The following is an 11,139-nucleotide window of genomic DNA, read 5'->3' as shown; positions in this document are numbered from 1 at the left end:
GCAACTGGAGTAAGAGTCACGTAGGGGAGGAAGGAAGCTAACGATACCGTCAAGTTTTCTTATATTTTCCAATGTGGACTTCCTATGTGAGCACCCCCTCCCTCTCTGGGAATCCCGACATCACCCTGTGTTGTAAATCAATTTAGTGTGTATCACCCGTACCGTGTCATTTTTTGACTTGCTAACGGTATCTCTGATCTCATTGATTATTTTAGTAAGATCTAATATAAAAAATGTTAAATAAAAAAATAAATAGTGTTGGACGCATAGACTCATCTTATGAATGAAGGTCATAAAAATGGACATCATTCTTGTACAGAAAACGCCAAACTGTGTTAGATCACACCGTTATAGTTGTTTTCATGTACTAACAGAATGACCAAGAGGAAGATCTTTAATTTAAATGTACAACTGAAATTACAGTTCCCTTTTCAAATTTTCTCCAGTCAAAATCAAATGGAAACACTACCCATGTTTTTCTAACCACGAAAAGAAAACCAAGTGGCGCTATCGAACGATTTTTCATCTGTGGTCTAATTTTAAGTAAGTTGAAAACATACAACAAAGTTCGAGTTGCGTATAATAATTGTTGTAGAATTTTTTTTTTAATTTCTCCAGGCGGTGTAGTAGAAATTCTATGTTTGTTTGTTAATCAGTTATATCTTTTGGTGAACTTCTCCGGAATAGTATTTTTCAATTTTGTTTAAGAGAGTATTAGATAGTAGTAAATGTTTATGTACAGTGTGCTTATTCATCATGTACCATGATTCTCTCAAGTGCAGGCAATGAAGAGATATTCTTTATTAATTAATGTTATTACACTTGTTATGTTTTCCCAGTGTATTTTTTTAATATGGGCCTTGAGCCTGATCCAAACAATAAATAAATAAATAAATAAATAAATATACCAGTCCTGTCTGACGACATATTGGCCACCATTTCTGCACATTTTAATTGTCAAGATGAACCACTACGTTTTTAACTCACACACGTCACTGCCAATTCGCAAGCGTCCCGTGCGAATCGCGTTCTATATATTTTGAAGCATAAACAGACGAACAGTAGCGTTGCATGTACGTACCTGTTCCACATAGTTTACTGTATTGCTTCGTGCATGGTGTCCCCGTTGTGACCCCCTTGTTGTCGCAGTATACGTGGAGAGAATGACACATACACCTTCCATGCTTTGTCCCGACCGTCACTACCAATCATATCCTGCCTTGCTGAACAGAACTATTCGACATGCTATTTTGAGTACATATTTGAATGAAAACAATACTTTGTCGGTTACGGCGGTGAAGCAGGGTTATAGTCTCTCACGTATTGTTCGCAACCACTCAAACGTAGCTAGTCCAAATCGACCTTGTCAACGGTAGAATAGTGTTGCTTCCTCACTACTATGATTGACCCAACTTCAGTCATTGAAACCGACACACCTTTTCCTTTATTACAAAGAATAAAGAAACTGCTTTAGTTTCGAAATGTCCAGGCATCCGGGGACTTCGCAATCGATGAGATAATTATGATGTTATTAGTTCCACTACACACGTGAGGGTGACCTTCGACTGTAAGTCTGACTGCCACATCTGATTCAGCAACTTAACTGTTTCTAGGAAAGTATTTTTAAAGGTGGCTTTGCTATATTATAAAACCAAAATCCGACAGATGGAAATTATTCACTCTGATTTTGACAGTACATGGGAAGCCACAGGTTGACATGCAGAAAAACATGACACTTATTCAATTTATAGCAGTGCTGAGTGTCCTTCTTAATTGGTTTTCAGTAACAGGTGAAGGTGACCGATTCTTGGTATGCGAAGGCTGTAATTTCACTCATACTATTAGAGAGGTAGGTTTGTGTTATAACTAATTTCGAGGTGAGAAGATAGCACACTTTGTAATATATGGACGCTTTTATGCGCATTCTTGCGTTTATACGACCTGCTTGAACTCCGTGTCAACTATCCTTTCACACTATTACTGCAATCACAGACCGCTAGAACAATCTAATGGTAGGGGATATATAGACTGTAACACAGATATACATAACCAGATTCTAGTATTTCAATGGCGTAATTTCATAATTTCTCTCTAAATTTATTTATATCTTGGCTATAATAGTGTTCTTTTGCCAAAAAGGGACAAAATATGTACTGTATGTTCTATTGCTGGTTCGATATTGAGGACGACAACGAAACACATTGTTGAAACAGAGTATCTTTGTATGGGCATCAGAATGCCGGGGGGACGAGACTTTCGCTTTAATTCTGTGGAAGAATTCACGTACAATGTCTTTAATATTCAACACCCTTCCCAATTTCATCTTACAGGATTCAGGAATTGACACCGAAGTAGTGACACTTTCCTCCGCTGATATGTCCGACCACCACATCTTAAACACATCTATTGCAACCGGAAACACGGTGTGTATATCGTAAATTAAGTTGTTATGCTAACTTAAAGTTTGTTTGTTTTTAATCGGGGATATTACATTCTTGTTCCAAAGAACCAGGCTAGAAAAGTTAGAGACAGTTGAACTTTTTTTTTCAATTGAAAGTATAGCTTTATAAGACGGTTAACTTCAAATGTGTCATGGATAATTATTAAGTTTGGAGTGATGTGATCGGTGACGTCATGATGACGGTATCGAGATTCAAACCACACCTTTCGCGATTCGTGACACATGCGATGTGCAATAATCAAGACACGTGGGAATATTTATTTTTAGAAAATGTACATGTTACTCAATCCAGATCAAGTCCGTTATTGTATTAAAGACAAAAATAACGGACATACTTGCTTTTAAATTACAAGTTTTATGTCAAACTTGATGGACTTCTGCATGTTTTAGTGGAGACTTGGAGTTGTTACAACCTATTCGTTGATTTGTCACGGAAGTTTACGAATTGGGGTTTCGTTTTCTGAAGGCGACAGAATATTGCCATTCCGTACCATAGGAATTAAACATTTGTATGCGATGTGTGTGTGTGTGTGTGTGTGTGTGTGTGTGTGTGTGTGTGTGTCTGTGTCTGTGTCTGTTTGTCTGCCTGTCTGTCTGCATATGTATGTCTGTACAATGTACAAAGTATGTATGTATGTACTAGTATGTATGTATGTATGTATGTATGTATGTATGTATGTATGTATGTATGTATGTATGTATGTATGTATGTATGTATGTATGTATGTACGTATGTATGTATGTATGTATGTATGTATGTATGTATGTATGTATGTATGTATGTATTTATTTGTATGGGTTCGTGTATATGCGTCCCTTCTGTGATACTTATATAAGCTTCACGTGACGATATTTAGCGTCAGAGAAAGTTAGAAACGAGCGTTTACGAAATATTATCCGAACCCTTCCGAAACACCAGATAAATCATACTAAGTGAGAAACTACAATAATTATTTCGTTTTCAATTTCAGGATAAAAGATTTGCCGTCTCTCCCCTGGGAGTGGTATATGTCGCAAGACTCCTAGATCACGACATTCAATCAGAATACAATTTATCAATAGGCGTTACAATCAGGGTAAGAGTCGTCATTCTTTTGACGTTTCCACAAATCCTTTTACAATTAACCGAACAGTGTGTGTGTGATACTAGAGTTTTTATCACGTGAAATGTTTACAGCATAGACACTTTTGTGTATGCTCAGACCACTATTAAACGTTTAAGTTGTCTGAGATATATAGTTGCAGCAACTGTGGAAGTTACAAAACGGAAGCGCAACCTCAATTGTCAACACTGTTAATCTGATCTGGCGAGACATGCAAATGAAAGTGGTTGTCCTATTTGTTCTATGACGTCACGCACCTTACGGTATATATTGTTGTTATCGCCTCAAACCACTCTCTAGTTGTGACCATATATAGAGTCAACTCCTCACTGAATCGATCGGTCAACGTGATTTTTATTTATGCTAGTCTTTTCCCCTTTGTATATTTGAACAGTTTGCGACAAACCAGTCTGTAGCTAACTACAATGTTACTTTGAGGTTGCTCATCGATGACGTCATCAACTGGCCACGAGTCTTCAATGAATCGTGTGCTGTAAAAAACAGGCAAAATTCGGACAAGGTAAGCTCGTGCCTCAATTTGTCATACAATCTGACAATTTCGACCCAAATGGATGGAGGATGTTTTGATTCTTTATTTACTTATGTCCGATATGTCCACTGTTCACGATATCTGTCTTGACGAATTTAAACGTTTTCTTAAAGGTACACTGGCTGTAACTGGTGGAGACTGTACTTTTTTATCAGATCTGAAAATTGTTATAACGCAATAATTAGATATTGTAGATATTACGTAGAGGTTGATTTTATCAATATGTAGAACAGTAAGAGTTGCAATAGTCTTCTCGTTGGGGGCGCTTATTTTAGGATAAGGACCCATAAACCAAGTTGAATGGCTTTATTGTACCGTGTTAAGTTTACAGCTCCAGAAATACGTTTACTCACCGGTGATTCAATACAGTTCAGGGTGTATGGTATTATGAGTAAGTAATCATATTTAATACAAGAGTTTCAAAAACCCTTCCAACTGAAGCTAGTGCAGCGTTAATGCCGCGTGTTCTAATATCATCGCATATACATGTACAAATGTAAGATTACATGTTCCACAACACATATAGGGCTGAGGTGTACCTGTTTGGCGAGACATATTTAGAAGTGCTGTAGTCAGGAGTGCAAATTTTGTTCCTTATACTGAATAATGCCATAGCATTGTTGGGGGTAAAGAACAAAACAAAAACATACCACTGGTACTGGTAAATCAAGGTAACGTGTCAGTTTACTATTGGATATTGACCGGCGTATACTCGTAATATTAAACTACACTTTTAAGCAGTTTCTTCTTTGTTTTGCAGGGTTTACTGTACAAAATATTGGTTGGAAAAAATAAGACACCCATAGAAGAGTATTTTAGCGACGATAATATATACAATGAATTCGCTGTGGACACAAATAACAGTAACTGTAAGTATAATTCATCATGATAAAATTTTTACCCTTGTTAACACTGATAAGATGTTATTGTAAAAAAAAATAATCATGGCATTATTTTACCCTAATGAACATATCTAATGTGTAGAAAACGAAAGACATTTTGTCCAAACTTAATCTACAGCATATAGGACATCAAATTGGGTATTATTTTGGTAACGTGATGCTTCGTGTGTGAATTAGACATAGCCCCTTTGTGTAATGGCTATGATTGGTACAATCGATCCCAGATTCTCACTTTATCTTATCAGTGGAATCATGAAGAAATTAATGGGCTAAAATCTAGTCTAAAAGATCTAGTTGTTGGTCTGCTTATATATGGAACCACTCGCTACCCATGTCTGGATGGCATCTGTAGTAATTCCATTTCCAAACCAAGTCTTGTTGCAGCCAATCACGTCATAGTATCCAGTTTACTGACATGGTCGGGCGGCATGAAAACAGCCACAATGTACAAACGTGTTTGATCAAAATTATCAGACATCTCCCTTACTGTTTATAATCTACTAAAACTGTTATGCTTTGCTTGTCTACGATATGTATGTCCAAAGAAATGTTCACAGGCCAAAACGTCTCGTGAAGTAGGCTACTTGATTTTAGTAATAGTCGAATGACCACATTTCAAGAACATTGATTCTTAACTAAACCAAGAGACTAAAATTAGGAAACAAAATTTTGAAATTCTTCTAATTAACTAGGGTCATTCAAATGTACGTGAACATATCACGTGGATAGATTGGATACTTATAACGTGTTCGAAGGACCATAGGTGTTTAATTGTTTGTGTAAATACATGCATACCAATTAAGTCTATTAGCATATATTTGCCATTTTCGAGATTTCCTGTTTCGAATCTCGTTGTGTTCAAATATAGCTTTATTGCTATGTTTACAAAGGAGTTCAATGTATTTGACTACACAAAGTAATTAAACAATCATGTTACGTTAACAATTGTTCATTGTTCATTTTTCACAATATAAAATAAAACAACCACATCAGTGTTTCATACTTTTATGTGCAGAAAACTAATGATATAGATATGAACTTGTTTTGGACATTTAAAGTTTTACTCCATCCGTACAATGTCTACCTGACAGTTCGTATATTCCAACCAATTCCCCAGGAGATGTTCGGGTAATCCGACTGATTACTGAAATTGATAATTTTTTTTGCTATGATTGTACTTATTTTAGGTAATGCACGTCTCTATACGACAACTAATCTTGGAGAAAAGATGTCCTTGTTTAAGGATTTTCGCCATTTTAAGATTGAGTGTACTGGCACAATGAAAACTTACCCAACCATCACAGGTTTTCCACAGGTAAAGGAATTTGGCAGTAGAATAATATTTTCCAAAAATGTACACTAGGTACAGAATTTTACTGATTCTTTAATATTTTGTTGTTCTTCATTCTATTTTATCTCATTTCAATTGATTGTATGTATGTATGTATGTATGTATGTATGTATGTATGTATGTATGTATGTATGTATGTATGTATGTACGTATGTATGTATGTATGTATGTATGTATGTATGTATGTATGTGTGTGTGTATGTATGTATGTATGTATGTATGTATGTATGTGTGTATGTATGTATGTATTTATGTGTGTATGTATGTATGTATGTATGTATGTATGTATGTATGTATGTATGTATGTATGTATGTATGTATGTATGTATGTATGTATGTATCGTTGTTTGTATGTACCGTTGTATCTATACTATTGTTCAGATGTCTGTCAGTTTGGTCTATTACTTAGTTAGCATTATTGTTGATGTCCAAATGTTCTTTTGACATACGTATATGTGCTTGATTATTCTTTACAACGGTAGTTTCATCTGTTCTTCCTCTCTAGAATGACATTGCAGTCGTCAACAATCCATTTGTTGACCAGCAATGGTTTGAAGACGGACATCGTCATCATATCGTACTCATTATAGGATTGTTACATATGTCGACCACACCCGACATTGGCACGTGCCAAGTGGTGTATACACCGCCAGGGGAGTCAGAACAACACTTGCCATTCAGGGATGAAATTGAAATAAGTCCTCAAGGTATTTCTTCTTACAAAGCTGAGATCATTTCATCAATATTGACGCGTTTGTACATATGTCCAAGGCTGATATGTGCCTTTACACACTGAAGATGAACCAAGGCGTGAAACACCTGTAATAACGTTAACTTAATTTCAATTCCTAGGATTAAAATAATATCCTATTACCAACTCTTATACTTTGTAAAAATTCTTAGTCGATAGGACAGTTCTAGAGATACCGCGCTTCAAATTAAATTTTCAACAACAAATTCAAATCATACAATGTATTTATTCTATTCAATATACAATGATTTTAGAATTAATTTTCCCGCCATAGTTAATACCTGAAACGTCATATTTATGGGTGAATGAAAGACGTTCATGTACCAATCAGGTCGGGTCACATTTTAAAAAAAAGGGGGGTTATTCAAATTGATAAAGAAATTAAATATATCGTGGTCTCATATTTTTAAACGATTAAAAATTACATAAATTGCTAAGAGATCAATAGCTCCAATATTGTATATACGGATACTTATGCATCTTTATCAACAAAACATTAGCCGAGTTAATCGTTGGGTTTAATTTTCGGTATTTGGTAAATCCGACTAAATCCTGGAACATATGCATTGTTTAGCATTGCATTTATCGTTGACTTCATTGAAGGAAAACAAAATTTGGGATTTGTGACTGAAAAAAAAACGCAAAGGAAACATTACTCTCAGCACTGGTTCGTCCATTATCAAATTATGTTGACTTTTAATGTAATTTTAGCGTGCTTCATTGGCTTTCTCTCTGCAAATTAATACATCGGTCTGCTAACATTATCTCGGATTTTATTTTCAAAATCAGTCCTCTGGAGATGTGTCTGTTGTATACATGTGAAATGTATAGTACCAGATTAACAAATATTATTATAGTAAGTGTACAACTGAAAACCCTGTAAAATTGTCTTTCTCCAGGCTGCCCAGTTGGAAAATATGGTTTGAAGTGTGAAGAAGATTGCGTGTGTCAAAATGGCGGCACGTGCCATCCTTTTAACGGTGCATGTAAATGTGCGGTTGGCTGGACAGGTCCTGCTTGTGACATAGGTCGGTGAAGTGGATTTTATCTAGATTTTACACAACTTAGAGTGAGGTTCTTAAGAATTCTTATTACCAAAATAGAAACTAAGAGACGGGATAATTATGTCTGCTAAGATAAGATGTATTACAGTGTTTATGCAAATGAGCTTATCAAGATGCAAATTTATGTGCAGACCAACTCGGTCCATTTTGTTTAATAGCTCGTGGTATATCCTCTTAAATTAGTTTGGGAAATTTGTGAAAAATGATAACATTGTCACAGTACTGATGTTATAACCTTTGGTCATGTGACTGAATTGTTACCTTTTACTTGATTTCAGCGATCACAGATACTGAACCGAAGATAATCCGTGCCATATATGGTGGAATAATGAGAATAGTGTGCTATCACTATAGTTACGCGGTTATGGATCATCACCAGGATGTCACATGGTACCACAACGGTAACGCACTAGACGAAGATGACGATGAACGTTTTAACATGAAGCAAATCGGTGAAAGGTATTAGGATGTAAAAAAAACACCCCCACCCAACCCCAACCCCACCCATTCCCCAACCGCACATCTTCTCACGCTATATTTTACATTATTTTAAAACGGGAAATACCCCAGATGTTATAGATGAAGGATGTCAACGACACTCACAGGAGATTATGGAGTTCGTGGATATAGGTACAACCACGGCAGAAAATGTGTCTCCTGTCAACTCCAATTTGTAATATTACAATGTCGTACTTAGTACCTGTATTCATAAATTTTACAAGTACACTGTAGAAAGCTTCGATACTTAGTTAAACCAATATTGCAGAAAAATAAAAATTGAAACGTGCTTGTGAATTGTTCGTTAAACCGTAGAATAAATTATAAACTTATTGGACATAATGGTGTGAAAAGGTGATGCTTGGTGTAACAACATTAACACCATTAGAGTTTGTAATAGCGAGTCTTAGTTTATAGTGTAACTATTTTTTGTATATACTGCTAATGACAATAACCGAACGTTGTATATTTCTCCATTCCACAGTCGGTCATCATTTACTATATCAATGGTTCATGACAATGACGCTGGTATCTACGAATGCGAGTCTAAGGGGTCCAGTGAGCAAAAATACAGGGCGTCTGCAGAGCTTATAGTTATAGGTATGAAGGGTCTACAACGTCATGGTGTTGATTGCATACTTCAGTGCTGTACAGTCTAAAATCTTTGAATGTTTACATGTTCAAAGTTAGTATGTCTGATAACAAGTTAAGTGGCTACCCATCCTCCAATGATCACATAGTTCAGTAACCTTAAAAAGTTTTTTAAAAAGTTAAAGTAAAGTTAAGTTAAAGTTTCGCACCTTAATGCAAACATTCATGTTTTGAAAGGATTTAGAAAAGTACTTGTGTAGTTTTATATTTAGTGTCTTCGTAATTGTTTATGTAGTCTGTCGGAGAACAAAGAGAATTGTGGATTTTAACTAATGTTACATAACTGTGCCTATTCAAATTTGCAAAGATTGTAGTTCCGGGGTAACACATGTCAAGAAGCGTGCAACTGTCAACATGGCGCTTCATGTGACAGACACGATGGATGCCTTTGTGAAAGTGGATGGAATGGAACCACTTGTTCAAAAGGTAAATTTAGCATCCATATTGACATGTCAATTGTTCATCTGTCTGTCTGTCTGTCTGTCTGTCTGTCTGTCTGTCTGTCTGTCTGTCTGTCTGTCTGCCTCTGTTTCTATCTGTCTCTGTCTCTCTATCTCTTTGTCTCTTTATCTCTGTCTCTGTCTCTGTCTCTGTCTCTGTCTCTGTCTCTTACTCCCTCCCTCCCTCCCTTCCCCTTCTCTCTCTCCCTCCCTCCCCTTCTCTCCTCTCTATTCTCTCTCTCTTTCACTGTCTCACTCACTGTGTCTTTCTCTGTCTCACTCACTCACTCACACACTCACTCACTCACTCACCCACCCACTCTCCGTCTCTGTCTCTCTGTCTGTGTCTCTGTCCTTGTCTGTGTTTCTGTCTGTCTGCCCCCCCCCCTCTCTCTCTCTCTCTCTCTCTCTCTCTCTCTCTCTCTCTCTCTCTCTCTCTCTCTCTCTCTCTCTCTCTCTCTCTCTCTCTCTCTCTCTCTCTCTCTCTCTCTCATATTCATGCAGATTTACAATTTATTTCAACCACCAAAATAACCGTAACATTCCATTCCCATTTCGCTCCAGATATTTCGAAGCCGTCAGTTATTTACTGTCCAGGAAATATAACGTTAGATCAAGAAAATGAAAACACACGTTTAACAGTCACGTGGAAAGAACCCATCTTCCGGGACAACGACAAAGGAAACCTGTTAATCGTGTCAAATTACCACCCTGGTGATGCTTTTGAATATGGAAAACATAAAGTCACTTACACCGCCACAGACAATGGAAATAATACAGCGACTTGTGCATTCCTTGTTGATGTGAGAAAACCAATGAAAGGTCAGACTTTAGATCATTCTGCATGCAGTGACACCACATAAGAAACTTCGCCTCAAAGTACTTTTTTGTACCTGTTATAAGGCTAAAGCCAGTTCCATTTCATGTATGCAAATACGTGCAGAAATAGTAAAATAATACCGGTAATCGATTTCTCAGAACGTTTGGTAAAAGGAAAAAATTTCAGTATATTTTGAGGCCAATCACAAGCCAAGTATGTTTATGCAAATCAGATGAAACTTGACGGATCTGGATATACGTCATCGTATTTCCGAGTCAATGACGTTGAATTATACGTCATCATACGGCTTACATCAGCATGAGTATGTATGTTGAGTATTGTTTGTGTGAACTGTGGTTTTCCTTCATACGATCATTGTTTGTTTTCATGATTGTCTTTGTATGTTTTTTTCTCTCTCCATCCATCCATTCGTCCGTCCATCCATCCATGCATAGGTCTATCAAAAGCCATTATATGTGTTCTATTTGTCTTGGCCTGTTTACTCCTTGTTGTGTGTATACTTGGTCCGTATCTTGGGTACAAATACA

At 36.5% G+C, this 11,139-nt stretch overlaps 1 protein-coding gene across 1 annotated transcript; it reads left to right on the top strand.

Moving 5' to 3' along the window:
* The first annotated feature begins 1,729 nt into the window (after positions 1 to 1,729).
* On the top strand, positions 1,730 to 9,339 carry LOC144437452 (uncharacterized). Its single transcript, XM_078126394.1, has 10 exons — positions 1,730 to 1,849; positions 2,331 to 2,423; positions 3,433 to 3,537; positions 3,932 to 4,084; positions 4,875 to 4,983; positions 6,204 to 6,331; positions 6,873 to 7,074; positions 8,018 to 8,146; positions 8,461 to 8,641; positions 9,165 to 9,339. The coding sequence occupies exons 1-10, from the start codon at positions 1,730 to 1,732 to the stop codon at positions 9,337 to 9,339; spliced, it is 1,395 nt and encodes a 464-aa protein (XP_077982520.1).
* The last annotated feature ends 1,800 nt before the right edge of the window (positions 9,340 to 11,139 follow it).

The sequence above is a fragment of the Glandiceps talaboti genome, chromosome 7, assembly GCF_964340395.1.
Source record: "Glandiceps talaboti chromosome 7, keGlaTala1.1, whole genome shotgun sequence".
In the NCBI taxonomy this organism is placed as follows: Eukaryota; Metazoa; Hemichordata; class Enteropneusta; family Spengelidae; genus Glandiceps; species Glandiceps talaboti.
This window is presented reverse-complemented; position numbering and strand designations above follow the sequence as displayed.

Excerpts from the sequence above, each read along its gene's own strand:
- LOC144437452 (XM_078126394.1), top strand. The coding sequence starts at position 1,730 with ATGACACTTATTCAATTTATAGCAGTGCTGAGTGTCCTTCTTAATTGG. Across the intron at positions 2,424-3,432 it reads CTATTGCAACCGGAAACACG|GATAAAAGATTTGCCGTCTC; the intron begins GTGTGTATATCG and ends TTTCAATTTCAG. Across the intron at positions 8,642-9,164 it reads ATGAAGCAAATCGGTGAAAG|TCGGTCATCATTTACTATAT; the intron begins GTATTAGGATGT and ends TCCATTCCACAG.